Source organism: Amblyomma mixtum, chromosome 10 (assembly GCF_055824585.1).
Source record: "Amblyomma mixtum isolate Tamu chromosome 10, ASM5582458v1, whole genome shotgun sequence".
NCBI classification, from domain to species: domain Eukaryota; kingdom Metazoa; phylum Arthropoda; class Arachnida; order Ixodida; family Ixodidae; genus Amblyomma; species Amblyomma mixtum.
Window position 1 is genome coordinate 188,226,257 of NC_143021.1, and position 18,486 is coordinate 188,244,742.

Sequence of the window (18,486 nt, forward strand, 5' to 3'; positions counted from 1 at the left end):
GCACTTACTAATGGGTGCAACCAAATCAGTGTACTTGCGTCAGATAAAACATGACACTCAGTTCATCAAGTGTTCCACACGAGTGGTTCATGTCAGCCAAACTGGCCAGTGCATTGATGAATGTTTGGGGGAGCATGCCCCAAATTTAAGCGATTTAATGGACAAGTATGCAATTTGGTAGCACACATTAAAAAGTGCAAAGGGTGCATGGTTCGGCTGGGAGAGATCAAGAATCTCTATATAAGTGCCGACGGCACGTTAGCTTGGAAGCATACCATATAAAGAAATATGGCAGTAGGTGCATTGGCACCACTCTTCATCGTTCTTTGCTGCAGAAGTCAACTTTTGAGAAGTGGCCAATGATTGAGTTCTTTTGTCTGTCTGTGTTTTGGTATGCATTGATTTTCTTATGTTGCTTGCTTGCGCATTCATCGATGCTGTTATCATCCACAATTGTATCACTCCCATTCTTTTCCCACCTGTTCCTCGCTTTTATAAGGTGCTCGCCTTCCATCAATAAAATTTCAGTAGCCATTTAGCATTTCTGTCTCATATTTCTCTTCTTGTTCTGTGGATGCATGTGCTAAGGCTGCGATATTTCTTAGGTTCAGAATGCACCGACTCGCCCAGAAAGAAGTTTCAGTGAAACAGCAACTGTCCCTCCTGTGCATTGCTGGCAGCCAAAATGCCATCTAATGGCTGCCTCGGCAGTAATCAAGGAGCTCGTCCCAAGGCAAGCCATCCTGTGAGTACAGAAACGGACATGCCACAACAGTATTGTGCGTCTTCTTTCTCATCAAGAAATGACAGTGCAAGTGACAGTAGCTAGCACAGCGTGCCTTTATGCAAACGCTGCGAGACCCAACAGAATAGTTATCTGTGCTTCCAGGACAGAAAGCTAATTTTCGAAGCAAAAGGATCACTACGCTAGGCAAACCCAGTTTCGCGGCGGGCCCAAGTTTCACCTTCAAATGACGTTAAGCTTCGAAAGCAAAGGAAAGGCACATAACTGGCCCCCAGGGCAGTGGACACCTTAGTCGTGCTTTAAGCTATGAAACCGACGGAACCGGACCTTGGAAAGCAAAGGAAAGGCACAGTGGATAGTGGACACGTCAGTCGTACTTTAATCTATGTGGCGGTAGTGACAGATGTGCGCTGCACGTGTTGGCATTGACAACATTGTGGCAGAAACACGGCACCAAAGCCATAGGCCGTAGGCATTCATCGTGTTCACTGGCATTGGCAACATTTTAGACTTCGATGACTTTAAGGAAAGGAAGTGCGCCTAACTGGCTCCCTGGACGCCTGAATCGAGCTTTGAGGTACGTGGGGTGGTGAAAGAAAGATGTGGGCTGCACGCATTAGCGCTAACATGTTGACAGACACGTGGCACTGCAGCAATAGGTCACAGCGTTCATTGGGTGAGCAAACTCTCGCGATCAACCATTAAATGCTACCTCCCAGGGTGAGCGCGCTGCCTATCCAGTGTATGGAACACCCTGAACGTTTACAGACGCCAAGCCACACATAGCTGCCGATACGCCATAGCTTTCGCTCTGTAACCAGGATCAGCAGTAGTTGAGCCGCAGTTTTTTTTTATACACCCCCATGGAACAAGACAAAGCATGTGAAAGGAGAAATATGCCAACCAAAAAAAACATGAAAACACAAGGACAGAACAACAAAGGACAAAGGCTAGACTAACAACTGAATTCTTTATTGAGCACAGACCGCCAGGTAATCTCTACGCATGCGCCAAGACAAGATATACACTCAAACATGGCCATTCAAATAATCAAATTCTTTTGTCGTCAGCACAATCGATGGCAAACTGACGCAAGCATCACCTTTTTCAGATACTTAAAAGTGCCGACGATAGCACCGACGACAAAAAAATTTATTTGAATGACCATGTTTAAGTTTCTGTCTTGCCATGGTGCATGCGTAGAGATTACCTGGCAGTCTATGCTGAATAAAGAATTCAGTTGTTAGTCTAGCCTTTGTCCTGTGTTTTTCTCTCCTTTTGTTTTCGTCTTTTTTTGGTTGGTATATTTCTTCTTTAACATGCCATACCAACAGGCCCACCTTTCTGCCCTGCTCTAGACAAAGCAGTCTTAACGAAGTATTACGACAGGGGCTTAGTACGATATGTAACTTGCGAACTCTTGCTACTGAAGTAAACATGTACATGCTCACCTGTCCATTCACGGCATCAAGTGTGTTTATTGGCAGGGCAGCAGCAGCGCTTGCTTCTGCAGTGGCTTCCTCCGCACATGCTGCGGTCAGAAAATGTCCACTTTTGGCATGAAATGCAGTTTGGCCAACCCAGAAATCATGACCACGAGTCAATAGATAGGCTGCGGAAACCTGGAAGTCCGCTACCGATCAAAGCTAGGACTACATCATGGCACGGGTTGCCCTGCACACAGAAGTTGGGTGCAGTGCTGGAGATTACTACCTCCTGCCCTGCACGCATGTGGCAAGCAGCAGCTAAGAACAGCTCTGCTTCATCTCCCATCGCAAGCAGTGGCTCAGCAAGGGTGTGCTTAATCCTTTTATCACAACATACAGCAGGAGTGTGCAGAAAAGATGTGCAGTGCTTCTGTGACTCTCGAAGTCCCCATGCTGAAACCAGTTTCTTTGGCCAAAACAGGTCTAGCCACCATAATTAAGGAGTTTTCACTGTGCACAGTAGCCGACTTCAAGGTTTCTGCAACTTACCCATTGTGCAGGATGCGGAAAGTACACGTCTATTAAAAAGTAGAAATGGAAACAACGCTGGTCTCTGATGGATGAACAAAACACTAGACTCACCATAGGGTACCGCAACTTCATCTGGAGATGTAAAAGACAGGGCTGAATCACCATGTGAACAAGCAAAACCAATCTCACTACAGGTCACTAATGGTTTGAGAAAATCTAACACTCACCACAATGCATATCAGCTTCAGCTGCAAATGTGCCAGCCAGGGCAGAGCCACCATCTAAACAAACAAAACCATTCTGAAAAAAGTACTGTACAGCGTTTCGCTGCATTTCTGGCTAATGAAAATAACACATTACACATGAAACCACTGTGGCTTTCAATTAAAGCCTTAAATTCAAATGTCCTATTGACCTATGCATTGTCCTGCATCAATACAGAATGTTTCCTGAGCATATCAGGACTGCAGTGCAAGGGTTCAGAAGAAAGTTAATGCCTCATGCCTGTATCATTACCCTTTTACAAAGGGTATTCGCTTCACTGTATCCCACACAGCGTCAACAGCGCAAAACAGAGCAGGTAGGCATAGGATTAGACGCGTGCAGCCTTTCATCATGCTCCATGTACAACAAATTGCAGCCACTGTGATGTTGCTGCATGTTCCAACTCTCGTTGAATGTTTGACTAAATCCCATCTGGTGAGGGGGGAACACAACCGCAAATAGATGAACTCTCCAAATTAGAGACAAGGAAAAGAGCTGTCTTGGGGTCCGCATGCGTCTCTTGTTCAATATGAGCATGAATGCCTTTACTGCCATATTGGGCCTTACCACACAATATGGAGGAAGAAAAGAATTTTGGAAATGCCGTTAAGTCACATTTTTTCAGGCCAAACATGAGGGCCCCTCCTTACTTATTGGCCGCCGTTTCGCTGTGTATGCGCAGCAAACACTCTTGCAGACAACGCTGCGCTCAAAATTATTGCCTGTGCCATCGGCCAAAGACTCCCTGTAGTCCATGCGAAAACATGAGACTTAAAGCACACTTTCTGTCACACAATCCAGATAGCAAGGGCCTCTCCTGAGCTTTCCTTCCTCCATGTCATGCAGTGACTACTACAGATAAGTCATCTCCAGTGAGAGATTGGCAATGGCTCCCAGAACACTCTAGTTAGACACTCTTTCAATTTCTTTTTTTGACCAACCATGCCCCATAGTATTCCAGGTGAGCAGGGAACCCATGCAGGCCCAAAAACATCAACCGTTTCCTTTTTTTCTGATATGGCGAGCCGCCGCGGTGGCTCAGTGGTTATGGTGCTCGGCTGCTGACCCGAAAGATGCGGGTTCGATCAGGCCGCGGCGGTTGAATTTCTTTGGAGGAGAAATTCGAGGCCCGTGTACTGTGCGATGTCAGTGCACGTTAAAGAACCCCAGGTGGTCGAAATTTCCGGAGCCCTCCACTACGGCGTCTCTCATAGCCTTAGTCGCTTTGGGACGTTAAACCCCATAAACCAACCAACATGATATGGCGAGTGTTCGTTCATTTGCTGTTATACTCCACTGTACAAAGGGGCTTCATATCACCATTCAGAAATTAGCTTCTCTTTGCAAAGGTAATTGCTACCCAGGTTCCTATTCTTACTTTTACCTCTCAAAGAACCAGCCCTCTTGGAGACTTGAAATGTTGCCCAATTATCATATTTACTTGATATTAATGCGCACCATTTCCCCAGAAAAGTTGCCTAAAAATGGCCCCCTCACAATCTTCACAGCTGGTCTAAGACTGCTTTGCTTTGCGAGCACAACACCCGCTTATACTGCTTCAGAAAAATGCTTCGAGGGATCCAGTGCACAAAGGATAAAGTAAGATTACTAGCCTTAAGGACTGGCCTCAGCTAATTCACCTTCTGTCCTCATATGCCTGTACTCTTAATGTTTTAGGGAGCTGGAAATATAAATTAGCAGTTAGAAATGTACCTGCAGGGCCAGCAGCACTTGTGATGGCCGTCAACACCTCTTCAGGAAGTTTTGAGCCTGCAAACAATCAAGCGAAACACAGATTGCAGTTTGCTCTAGTCTGACAAGATATCAGGGAATATCACAAGTGTTACCTGCGTCCAAAGAGGGAGGCATGATGTATTCTGCAATGACCTCACCACGCTGCTGGCCCCTCTGAATGCAGCTGGCTATTTCGTCTGTGGTTATTGAAATACACAAAAATATACACTGGGGAACGACAATACAGTGTACCAGGGAATGGCCCCCATTACATAAAAGGTACAACCGTGTCTGCAAATGGCTTCTGTTTATCCCTTCCTAGCTCATAAAAGCTTCTTTTACAGTGAAAGTGCATCTCTGTCATTAGAATTCAGCAATCTATAGGAGGTATTCACTGAGGCCGCGCTACCAGACGGCGCGAGCATCGCCGCGGCAAAAGCGCCATGTTTGCGGTCGTTACACGCCAGCTCGTGCAGTAATAACGGTACGCCGTGAGGTACCCGGCCTGAACTGTTAGTGATCCGTAACATATTTGCACGTTGTTAAATGCATCAGCGACCGCGTATGCTTATTGTGCATGAAGTTTGCAGCAAAATTCCTCTGTGCCGTGATAACAGAGCTGCCTCAACTCGGCAGCAAAACTGGCTGGCTTCACTGCACGCAAAAATGTACACTACTTGCAGCTTTTAATATCAGTTGATAACTGTCAGCTAGTCATGCAGGGCACATCGTGGATAAACAGCACGATTAACTACCGAAATTCCAAAACTGGCGCCGCAAAAACCAATAATTCCAGCGGCAGAACGGTCAAACAAATGCTCGCAGCACGAACGTCAGACCCAGCGAGAATATTTTGCAGTTTTGATTGTAGCTACGTAGCGCTGCTTCGAATGCACAAGACGTCTAGCCGTAGCAACACGTCACTTTCAGCTGATAGAGGTGACAAGTTAAGCTACAGCTAAGCGAACAGACCCTTCGAATTACTCACCTCTCCAAAAACGGCACTTCGGCCTTCGGCACCTCGGCCTTCGGCACCCTAAGCAAGACTCTTGGACTCACCCGCTTGTCAAGTAATTGCACCCTCTCATAGGATTGTATGCTTTAATTCCTTGGCCTGTCAGCAAAGTTAAGCCGTGCACAAGGTGGGCCTCGATACCAGTGAATTAAACATGCGGCAGCAGTCCTGTACGTCGCATACCATGCCGGCACCTTCGCATTCCCACGGGGGGTCGACCTTTTCACAAAGTAGAACCTTCTGAGCGTGCCCGCCCTTTTCTGCTTCGCACAGTTCAAGGAATATTCACTCAGTCACGCGGCGGTACGGGCCGGACAGAAATTATCTGCGGCGAGACGCGAAATACACTCACATTTCACCCATCACCAGCTATTTAAACGCTGCGGGTGGCTGCGGCGGACGCGCGCGCGACCACCACCATGGCGAATGCCGCGCCGGCCGCTAGCGCCCCTTGCGGATGACGTCATGTGAATACCTCCTATTGATAGAGGCCAACAGCAAGTCAGTGTACCTTTAAACAAGTCACTCTATATATCCGCAAGTTTATTTGCATGAAGCAAGATTGAGATCAGTAAAGAGGGGAGCATAGTTTGAGCCTTGCAAGGAATATTGAAGTAATCATAACGCCACGAAATGCCATAAATTTGCTGCACTTTATATTTACACCTGCAGGGCCTCATGAATACTGTTATGTATATGACAAATAGAGTACTCAGGCAGGAAATAACTACTGCATCTGCCCGAGAAAGCTGAAAGGCAAACAACTTCAACTTCCTCTTCTTCCAAGGCATGTGTTATTGTGATCATCTCAAGAGGAAACGAGTTTCAAGTATTATGCCACCTGACTCGCAAAAATAAAACCAAAGGTGCTCACCAATTTTTTCTAGCAGGGTGCTAGTAAGTTGCCGATTTAACTCATTGGCAGCCTGTAATTCCTTTTTCAGCCGCCGGTTTTCTTTTTCCTTGCGCACCAGGGCATCCTTTACGCGGTCTAGCTCTGCCGTCTAAAAATTAGAATGCACAAAACCAATAATGTTGACAAGAGAAATAACATGCACCAATATGTTGCCACGAGTGATGCTGCTCGTAAAGTAAAAAAAAAAATCCTCCAATAAATTTACCCTGTTTTGCTCGTGCTCCTCGATGATTTCAGTATGGAGGCTGCTGCATGCAGCTTTCTGCCTCTTTAGCGCTTCTTTGCGCTGTGGCAAGCTCTGCTATAGAAAATACAGTGACTTGACTTGTTGGTAGAGTACAAGCCTACAGAATACAAAGAATACACATCAGACAGCATGCTCACCCGCTTTTCACCTGGCACCCTTTTATCTTCTTCCTCGGTCATGATGATGCGCGGCAGTGGTTCTCGCATCAGCTTTATTTTTTTTCGCAAGGAATCAAGACTATCTGAAAAGAGAATGTTGTCCAGATTTCAATTGGTTGCATTCATCGGTTAAAATGTGGCAACTTTCGAGCTTTAATACAGGTATCAGATGAAAAACTTTGCATTGCTTTGGTGCTGGTTTAGCTGCCATCAGCTAAACTTAGCGCTTGCCAACACCAAATGTGTCTAACTCAAAACGACACAATATTACACAATCTGTTTCTGTACATCGACCATCGGTACGGCGGTATCGGTTATCGCGGTTGAGAACATGTAAGATAACATTTTCTACACTGTAGGTATTGGTATTGTAGGTACAGCCAAGTGTGGGGACACAACCACATAACTTTACTGCTTGCACTCGCCTGGTCGTCGCCCTCTCAGCAGCGGACCAATAACTAAACACAGTCGAAGGCAGCCATCTGACCACGGCCGCAAGGCGAACACGGCTGTGAAAAGCGCTTGTGAAGAGCGCTTGTGAAGAGCGCTCGAGCAGAGTGCTTAGAAGCAAACCAAGCGAAATGTTAGCGTAGCTGCTCTGCTAAGGCCAAACTGTGCCTATGCGGTTCGCATGTCTATTCGGACTGCCGCGGTGGCTCGGTGGCTTTGGCGTTCCGCTGCTGATCCCAACTTCGAGTGTTCAATCTCGGCCGTGGCGGCCGATTTGCGAAAGAGACTAGGTACGAAAACGGCCTTGTGCTGTGCAATGTCAGCGCACGTTAAAAGAACCCCGAAAGGTCTGAATCAATCCGAAGCCCTTCCTTTATCCCTCATGGTCCATGTGTCGCTTCGGTACGTTTAACCCCACAAATTAAAATTGTCTACTCGACTGCGCTCGAACGCAAATGTTGTAAGTCAATGTCAGTACCTTTGCGTCTGTACAGCCAACACCAGCAAAGCGTACACAGACAACCACAGGCCGGGCAGGTGCCAGGCATATTCAAGGCACATTTGCAGCCAACGGCGAATGCTGCTCAGGGCCGGAGCAAACAGCTCGCGCGCGCTGCACAAGCCAGGCGCAGGCTAAGCGCTCTTGAGATACGGTTAAGGAAATCATACAAGGGCAGGCTTACCTCCAAGTGCGAGAACGAATGCTGGGTAGTAACCTTCTACCTCCCCGTTCTCGCTCGACCAAAAAGCTTGCAGCTTTTTCCCACTGTCGAAATCTTCTTCGCTAGTCGGTGAAAAACTTTTGATCAGCCGGACCGGCAGTATAACCTTAAATCGGTCTTCATACTTCACAAATGCTAGCATAATGCCAGAAAAAGCACGTGCACACGTGGTTCGAGGTTCCTTGGTGCAAAAATCTACAGCCACGGTAACAAAACATACAAAGCAACGACGGTGACAACAAAGCGCTCGGAGTTTTGTTGCTGTTATTCGGCTACGGCGTGGCTACGGCTGCGTCTGCTAATGGTTGCGTGCGGTATTCGGAACCGAAACCACACCTTGGTTCGGTTCACCTTCGCTAGCAGTGAAAAAAAGCAGAATTGATATGCGGATTGAACCTTATCAATAAATCCCCGATACATTCGTCGCGAATATCATTGGTAAAGGTTGCGCGAAAAAACAGGACAAAAATGAAGAAACACATACGACATGTACACGGCGTACACGTACGTGCGTCTTAATTTTTGTCCTGTTTTCTTTCGCGCAAGTACAGTCTTTGCCAAAAATAACCAAGCTGCATGGTTTGCTCCTTATTCGTATACCAGAGCCCTCACGGCTTCCCTAAATACCAACAGTTCTTTGACGGTGAGGAGAGAGGTACGTTCTTCTTACCATACAGAGATTTACAGCCTGAGGGCTGGCATAATAGCTTCAATATACGAGTGAGAAGCAAACTGGGTATAGCCTGGTTACTTTTGGCAAAGACTGTACATACCTTTACCACAGATGAACCAACTCGCCCAAGAGCGAGTTTTGATGAAACGAATATCATTGCATGACATAGTCAGGCTAGCTGACACCCAGAAAATACTACTCCTTATTCCCCCTCTCCAACAATTTAAGTACAAGGGAGCGTCACATATATCACTGCATCACATTGAGTTATGTCCACGAGAATTCTATAGGTAAACAGGATTTTTACTCGTGCGCTGGTACAATTAATGACTCATTTTCTGAAGTTGATTCTTGCCATGGACAGGGGTACATGTCTGTGCGTTCTAAATAGCCCCAGAGGTTGAGCCTACCCCATCTGTGCTCGTTCGGTCGAAAAGCCTTTGGCGTGCAGTCGGCACCGCGTGTCAGAAATAATCGGGGACTGTGCCCGCCGCGGTGGCTCAGTGGTTCAGGCGCTCATCTAGTGAGCCGGAGTACCCGGGTGCGAGCCCGACCGCGGCGGCCGCGTTTCGATGGAGGCGAAACGCAAAAGGCGCCCGTGCTGTGCGATGTCAGTGCACGTTAAAGATCCCTAGGTGGTCGAAATTTCCGGAGCACTGCGGCACCTCTTTCGCTCTTTCTTCTTTCACTCTCACCTTCCTCCCTTCCCTTACGGCGTGATTCAGGTGCCCACCGATATAGGAATGTGAGACAGACACTGCTCAATTTCCTTTCCTCAAAAACGAATTTACTAATCGGGGGGTTGCGTAAAAAAAATCTGTATCATGTCAGCCGTTTGCCGCATAATGTTCCAGATGAGGTCATACGATTCAGCGTTCTCGCGACAGGGATTCGAACCGGCGGCCTATACTCGGGGGCTGCCTAAAAAAAATCGTATCATGGTAATTTGTGATTCTAGATACTGGGGATTGATTGGTGTGTGACAGGCAATGATGACCACTTAATGAAATCATTGCAATTAATTGATTAATTAAAGAAATAAAAAATGAAAAATGGTTTTTAAGGTGTCAGAATGCCCAGAATGAAAAGCTAACGCTTGATGATGCTAATTAAGAAAAATTATTGTGTGTAATTGATCAATTAATAAATTCAAACAATTAAAAAAATTGAATGCATTAAAAGGTGTCAAACTGCTCAGAATGGAAAGCTATAACCCACTACGCTATCGGGTCATACCCAAAGCGTAGCTTAAGTGTCCTGTGCATTTTTTTCCCTGGTAGTACATTACAATGCGTATCTGAACGGTGCTGGCAAAAGCCAGTCGCGTACGAAACTCGCTCGCGGCCGATTCTGTGTTGTGCATGCGTCTGCTAGATTGCTCGTCGCTGGTGCCGGTGCGGAACTCACAGCATCCGCGATTACGTAATCCACTGAGATCGTACTCTGCCGCTCATACGTATCCGAAGTTTAGTGACGTTGACAATGTCTGGATCTGCTCCTAAAAAACAGCGTAAGCATTATCTGGAGCCCGGCGCTTACTTTGACGTGCCGTGCACAACTCTCTGCAGGCGTCAAAAGGGCCATTCTTTGGCAGCCGCTGTCGATCCGCTGAGTGCCGCCGTGCTCACGATCAAACCTCCAAGTGCTCAAGGTGTCTCCAGCGGTCCGCCAAGCGCACCTCCCACTGAAAGTACCGCGTGGGACAACGCGAACGACACAGCGGGCAATACGGAGCCGAGGGATGAACTGCAATGCACTGATTACCCGGAAGTTCTGCCCATTGAAGGTACCGCGCAAGACGGAGCCAGCGATGCTGCGGCCGACGTACAACTTCCAAGCTACGACTTACAAAAGGGCGAGTTGCAATTAGGAAGTGACACTTGCACCGATGCCAGTTCTGATATGAGTGGTGACATGAGCAGTGACTACGACTTTGAAAATGAATTACAACCAGAAAGTGACATCTGCAGCAACGCCAGTTCTGATTTGTGTGGTGACATTGGGATCAACAGTCAGCAGAACTTTCATAATGATGCACTGCGGCCAGAAAGTGACACTTCCAGTGACGCCGGTTCTGATATGGGTGATGTCACTGGTGCCAATAGTGACAGTCTCAGCGAAGAATTTGAGAGTTCTGAAGAAGGAGATGATGAGCTGCCATCATCCTTTGTGCAGTTCAGCAATGAAAAGTTGCCAAATGCAGAGGTTACCAAGGTGGGTGCAATAGCTGCTGTTATGGCATATGCAGTATCACATGGCCTAACATGGGCTGCATTGGGGGATTTAACCAAGCTAATAAATTTCCTTTTTGGACGTAATGTCTTGCCCCAAAGCACATATGCTTTTCGCAAACTGTGGTGCAAAGAAAAAGAAGACGTTGTGCAGTACCATTATTTTTGTGAGACGTGCAGTGCTCTCCTGAATGTCGTTGAGAAGTCAGCACAGTGCCTCAACTGCCGGCACACCAGTTCCCTGCAGACGCTCAAAGACCGCGGCTCATTTTTCATCATTCTGAATTTGCATAAGCAACTCAGCTTTGCAATTGAAAGTACAAAGCCCCAGCTTCATGAAAACCTGGAGAAGCTGCAAGAGCCACGGTCTGGAATTTCTGACATCACAAGTGCTCAGTGCTACAGCAGAATGCGGGAAACACTTGCGAGAGATGACATCACTCTCACTATAAACACTGACGGGAGTCCAATTTGGAAGTCGTCAAAGAGCTCAGTGTGGCCCTTACAGTTCATCGTGAATGAACTGCCACCGCACTTGCGGTTTAAACATCCGATACTTGGTGGGCTTTGGTTTGGCAAGAAACATCCAAACATGCAGCTCTTCTTGAAGAAGTTTGTGACGGAAGTCAACACTACCGAAGCAGTGAAGTGGACATACCAGTCAACTACACATTACTCCAAACCAGCCGTGCTGTGCTGCTCAGTCGATGCGCCAGCAAGGGCAGCGGTACTGAATATGGTCCCCTTCAACGGGTACTTTGGATGCCCCTGGTGCTTCATCCGAGGGGAGCATGTTGAAGGTGAGCGTTCCGAACAGTTCGACAGTACTTAGGGTAATTGCTAAACAATTATCACAAGTATCAGCATAAGCGAAATTGAAAGAGCTTAGTTTTTTTTTTGTGAAGTGTGCCAACTTATGGAAACTACTGTTCATGTGATTAAGTGCTGTATTATCTTTTTGCCTTAAGGGGTGGAGACACCAAATTTGTCGTTCGCGCGTTCTTAGTTTCAAACGTTTCTTATGGCTCCAGGAAGCATGATACACACCCAAAGATTCATATATTCACAGTGAATAATTTATTATAGCATTTTTAGGTGAACGATTTTCGGTTTCGGTTTCGGAACGCCGAGTTGTACAGTGACGTCACAGAGGGGGAAGATCAACTGCTTCGCTTGGTCACGTGGGCCTACAAAAGTTGTGACGCACCTACTGCTGCATCGTCTGCTTTCCCACACATGTGCTGTCCAGCGCATGAAAACAAACTACTGTACGTCTAGTCCCAGCAGCTCGGATTCTGACAGATCTGATTCCAATGAGTGAGGACATCGACTTTTTTTTTTGTTCGCACGCTAATATCGCCTTCGCGGATTCGCGTGAGGATGCGAAACACTTTGCAAAATGCCAGTAAGCATCGCTGCGCCGCTCTACCGAAGCTGCGCCCACAACCGGTGTCACACTTCGCTGCCGTGCAGCGGTACCTGAGCGCTGCTTGGGATGGTGTACAAATATCACAATAAAAGACGAGATCGCCTTGTTATCAGAACTGGCAGCTATACTCGAGCAGCGACAAAGCATGTCTGCTTATGTTGGGAGCTTTCGGCAACGGCACCGCTCGCGGGCGCTCCGGGCGACGAGCTCTGCTGTTGCCTGGCTGCCGTGGTCGTCGCTAGGCCTATAGCCTGTTTAGCAAGCGGCCGGCGCTTCGGAAGTCGTCTGCGCTATAATAAAACGCCTACTTTTCACAAATAGCTGTAGTGTTAACAGAATCACCTCACAATAAAATAATAGTATGGTCAATCTCCTCGACGCCTTCGGCAGCGGAGCTAGCGGGCGCCAGGCGAGCCGGACCCCAACGTCGCGCCAGCGGCAGCTGCTAGGCGCGGTTGTGAGAAAATTGCTCATACACAGTTGTTACCTCTACCAGCAGCTCAGTATTGGTCAGCGATCCTCAAAAATGACACTTTTTTCACATTTCTTGTCCCATGGTTTATTATTTACTTCAAGAACACTCTTTAGCTCACTTTTATGACGTCGGCAGACGGTATCCAGGCTGACCTACCGGCCGGCAGACTCGGCGTACTTCACATCCGCACAAGAAAATACAAAACAGCCATGCTACCAGAAAGGATGCTTTCTAGATTCGAGATACGACAGCATGACTGTGCTAAAAGTGGATCTTTCGGCAGCGACACTGCCTGCGGCAACGCCGGCCGACGACCTGCGCGCTGGTCCCAGACTGCCCTAGTCGTCGCTATGCCTAGCTGCTTTCGCATATCGACTCCGCAGCTGAGGGCGCTTCGGGACTGGCCAGCGCTCAGAAACGTGCTCCGCTCGGCACCCCTTTACTGTGAACTCGTCCCATAATAAAAGATATGTTCGATTTCCACGACGTCTTGAGCAACAGAGCTAGCAGACGACAGGCGATCCGCACCAGGTAGCAGCAGCACAAAACCGGCTGATGAAATTTGCTTGCATCGCAGTCATCACTTCTACCATGAACTCGGTATTTGCCAACGATCGTCAGAAACGATGCATTTTTGATATTCATATATCCCAGGGTTTGCTATGAACGTGAACAAACAATACTATCGCGTTCTTCAGGTGCCGGCGTTCGGCATGAAGACTGGCGCAGACCGCCCGGCTCCAAGGAGTGCGCCCTATGTCATCATGACGCTGCCGCTTCCCGTCGTTGTTGCCGCGAGCGGCCCGCCGTTGACATCTAGCAGGCCGGACGCAGGCAACGAGCTGCAATCGGACGTTGCGACGCTGTTCGCAACGGCGCGCCGCAAACCGAGCGAGTGGCGGTTAGCAGCAAACGCAGCTAGCTGGTGCGTCGACTGCGCTCACGCGGCTGTGCCCCGCTCATCGTAAGTCACTGTATTTTGGTATGACGTCACTAAAACTAATTTTTCTGCACCCCTTGTGACGTCATGGTTGATGGCGCTAGCGATGGGTCTAGATTGTGAGAGTGAGCATTTAGGTAATCTTTGGAACCGAATTAAAATATTTTTTAAACGTTTGTTGCGTCCAACACCTGGCCTTGAGTGCCCTTGCATACATAGGAATCCCATAGCAGGCTTTTTATAGCTTCAAAATTTGGTGTCTCCACCCCTTTAAGGGAGCATGCGGTATATCACGAAAGAACAGCCAGAAGCTAGAACCACATACATGGTTATGCGAGACATGAAGTTTGCAGAAGATTATGAAGACATAATCAATGGCTTCAAAGGGCCGTCTTCCCTCATGAATTTGATAGGTAAGGACATTCTCCTCCTTTCTTCCTATTAGAATTTAACTTCAATTTGCTCTAGTTGGCATGGACTGACTGATGTCACAAGCACTGCGTATGTGGTAAGACATATCCGAGGTATGAACGACAGCTTAGTAAAGAGAGAAATAAGGCCAATGGCTCTCACTACATTTAAATTCCTCCATGATCAAGTTCATTTCTTGTTTTCAGCATTAAGAACAATGCTGCAAACCACATGCATTTAGGTGGTGAAAGGTAATGTGCAACTTGCGAATTCTTTGCGAAACTCACTTGAGTGGCAGTGCTTGCCGTAATACGTGCAATTTTTCCATGCCATTCTGCCGGGTTGGCGGTGTACCAACGCAGCCAAGCCTGTCATATACACAAACCTAGGTCTGTGCAGCATTTACATAAGCAGAAGAGTTTGACCTGCATGCTTTCCCAACGCTCCAGCCTTTCTACGTCCAGAAGGAGCAGCTTCACTTAAGGTTTTATACACTTGCCAAATGCCTCCACCAAGCCATGGTTTTCCTCATCTATAAAATAATAGCACTCGACTCCTGCCATCTTTCTTAAACTGTGCAACACTGATTGCAAAAATTGGTTGCTTCTATTATTTAGTTTCTACAGTCCCTATACTATGTTAATTTCTTTTTGTACCTAATTTGTAGTATTATTTTGTCTTATTTTATCCAAATTCAGAACCATGCTTGACTTCATTGGTACATATATCAGTATTTTGCTCATTCCTGTACTTTATCTCATGGCATTGTGCTGTATTTTTACTGATATTGGGCACTCTCTTTCTTTTTCAGGTCTAGACCTTGTCAATGGGTTCAGTGCAGAATATATGCACTCCGTACTGCTTGGTGTTGCTAGACAAGTGACCGAGACAATTTTGTCAACTTCGAACTCAGGTCAACCCTTCTATGTCGGTAAGGCAATGCCCACCATGCGATTCATTTGTGATTCACTGATTGGTGAAAGTTTCTGTAACATTCCTGCTTTTTGTGGCACTGCAGTTATTATTGATTATCATCACTTTTTCAAATGTGCACCTTATTGTGGGGAAATGGGAGCTGAGAAATTGCAGACCATGCACGTGTTATAATCTGTGGCCTCTGATTTTGCTGAGTATGATTAGTGGAAGACACTGTTGATGGCGCCACTACATAGTGTACAAAATGTGGTGAAAGAGTAAGCTGCAGCCGTTTAATATTTGCTACTAAGCTGCCTTCCTAGTTGTCGCATTTTGACAAACCATGATGAAATAAGACGGTAGCAGCATATTTTATTATCAACAGGCTCAGCTCAGCGGCTGCTGGGAACTGCTGTGTAGGGAAACATGCTGCATGAAACAAAATGATGAATACACTGTACAGTGTATTCAGCATTTCGTGTTATTTTTAATGGCTAAAAGCAAGGTTATATGCATGTACGGATATTTATGTATTATGTACAGCGATGCTTGTGCCTTTTTTTTCCTTTCATCTGTTGGGATGTTTATATACTACAGGTTATTATCCCCTAGCCTATTCTCTCTGCTCACAAAAAAGTATGCACATTTATTTTGCAGGTCGTCCATCTGCACTTGAAAACATTGATTCACGGCTGTTGGTCATCAAACCTCCACACTGTGTGACAAGGCTGCCTCGGTCAATCAGAGAACGAGGGCATTGGAAAGCATCTGAGTGGAGGCAGTGGATATTGTTTTATGCTCCGCCATGCCTAGACGGTATACTGCACCATGACTATTGGAAGCACCTCTGCAAACTTTCAGAGGCTCTCCACATCCTTCTGCGAGAGGAACTCACTCTGTCTGAAATTGCCAAAGCAGGTAACTTATTACAGGTGTAATTGTTGAATATAGCATAGCTGTGAAGCATCTGAGATAACCATGTAATTTATTAACCATGTAAGATTTTGACCTTTTTGTAGTCTTGCACAACTGTCTGCAAAGCATTTCGAAATATTATTTACAATCAGAAATGCTTTTCCTGCATAGTACATTTGGTATGGTTCATTTTGTGAACTGTGGTTCTAAAATATTTACAGAGGGTACAAACCGGTTGATTACCAAATATTGCAAAAGTAAATCCTGCCATCTTGTAACCCTTTTTCCTCTTGTTTATAGTGTCTTTTATATTCTCTGACGTCATAATATTTGCCATGTTAGGTATATAGCACTGTTTTTGTGCTATTCTTGTAGTTGACTACGGCACTCCTGAAACATTATCCATTGCTTGTCTGTTAGAAGTTGTGATGTGGTAAATTGGTTAGTGATTTTTGCTTAACAGCTAGTGTCATACACTCTTATAGTCTGCTTTTTCTGTAATTGAGAGATTTCATGTTCCTGAACATGGAACTGCTTGTTTTCGATGAACTTTGGCATAGAAAGCATGAAGAAAAAAATCTTCCACTGAGGTGGATTTACAACACCTTGGCTGCGTTTCTTGAGGAAATTTTTAATGGCTCCCAAATTCACCTAATATTTTTTTTTTTCAGAGCTGCTTCTGGAGAGTTTCGTCGTTCAGTGCAAGAGTTTGTATGGGGTTGCCAGCTTGACATTCAATGTTCATGTGCTACTTCATTTGGCCAACTGTGCCCGGTCACTTGGGCCATTATGGGCACATTCTGCTTTTGTTTTTGAAAGTGGAAATGGGCACATAGTTCGGCAGGTGTCGGCTGCTAATGGCATCCCTCTGCAAATTGTTGAACGCATTATTACGCATCAACAACTGCACAAGGTGATGAGCAGCAGCTTGCTGTGTCTCCAAGAGAAAGAGTTTTGCATGGGGACCTTTGGGTATCCTCGTTTACAGAAGGCTACGCATGTTGGCAAGTTGTGCCTTTTAGGCAAGGGAAAAGAAGTTGCTCTAAGTGTTGAAGAGCAGGATGCTGTGAATAATCGCTTAGGCATGAGAACATTCAAAGTGCTTCAGTACGAGCGCTTTGTACAAGCAAAGCAGGTCTTCCACAGCATTGCATACAAGCGACCATCCCGTTCTGACTCAACGTTCATCAAAACATGCAGTGGCTCCTACGAGCGCATCGAAAAAATATTGCTACTAGAGGCCAAAACTTGCGTCTTGATGTGCAGACCAATAATCATTGCAGACATTGCTGCTGCCCCATCGCACATCAAAGAGTGCTTTGTATCATCTGGCAGAGCACTTACTGTGGTACTGCCGGAGGAAGTGGCCGACTGCTGCCTTTTCATTGAATTTTTGCAGGAGGAAAAGACATTTATTTGCGACTTGCCAAATAGAATAGAAAGGGATTGAGATTAGCTGCAACTGGGTTCAAGCCTCTGCTCACATGCTTAGGTCATAAAGCTCGTAAAGCCCGCAAACGTAATAACCTAGATTATCACAATTCTTTAAGCTTATAGCCGTAACACAAGCAGAGTTGTACCTGTACCTAGGAATAACAGTGGCTAGCAGACTTCCATGGTCTGGGCATATTCTAAACCACTTCATCTTTCTCTCCTGTGTATACACATCCTCGTCACTTGGGCTGTTTGCTTGGGGCACATCTCTAGCTGTGGGTTGGAATAAACCTGGTTGGCAAAGTGCTGCATTACACGAGGTGGAAATGCCGGCTACAATTTCCCTTACTTGCACAACACATTCCTACTTCCACCCATCAAAAAATTGTGCCAGCTTTTCAACATTTTAAGTTCGCAGCATTTACATAGGTCCGTAATGCCTTTAATAAGTCTTTCTTGCCATCAACCATAGAACGATGCAGTTAGCTGTGAGAGCCCGTAGCAACTGAATACTATGCGAATAAATTCATGAATCTACTCTTAGACCCTGCATATTTGTCATTAGCTGTAAATAACAAACACACATTGGCTTCTACTCCTCATGTACCACAAATGCACTGATTATTAACATTTTTTTCTGAGTTACCCTTATTCGTATTATGTACACCCTTCTTGATCTTGCTTGAATTGCCGCATGGCCACAGTGTACTTATGTATGTTTGCTTCACCCTTTTGTAATGCCATGTAATAATTTGCTTGCCTTCTTTTGCTATGTAACCATAATGTCCTTCTGTTCTTTTTGCTCCCCCTTATGGAATACCCCACCTAGGGTCCCTTAAGGGGCAATAAATGGT

The 18,486-nt window shown here is 46.2% G+C and overlaps 1 protein-coding gene across 1 annotated transcript; it reads left to right on the plus strand.

Moving 5' to 3' along the window:
* The first annotated feature begins 8,696 nt into the window (after nt 1–8,696).
* On the plus strand, nt 8,697–17,648 carry LOC149327997 (uncharacterized). The gene is made up of 6 exons (XM_089565021.1): nt 8,697–8,713; nt 10,451–11,913; nt 14,233–14,370; nt 15,180–15,299; nt 15,941–16,201; nt 16,870–17,648. The coding sequence occupies exons 1-6, from the start codon at nt 8,697–8,699 to the stop codon at nt 17,646–17,648; spliced, it is 2,778 nt and encodes a 925-aa protein (XP_089421147.1).
* Nucleotides 17,649–18,486: the final 838 nt, after the last annotated feature.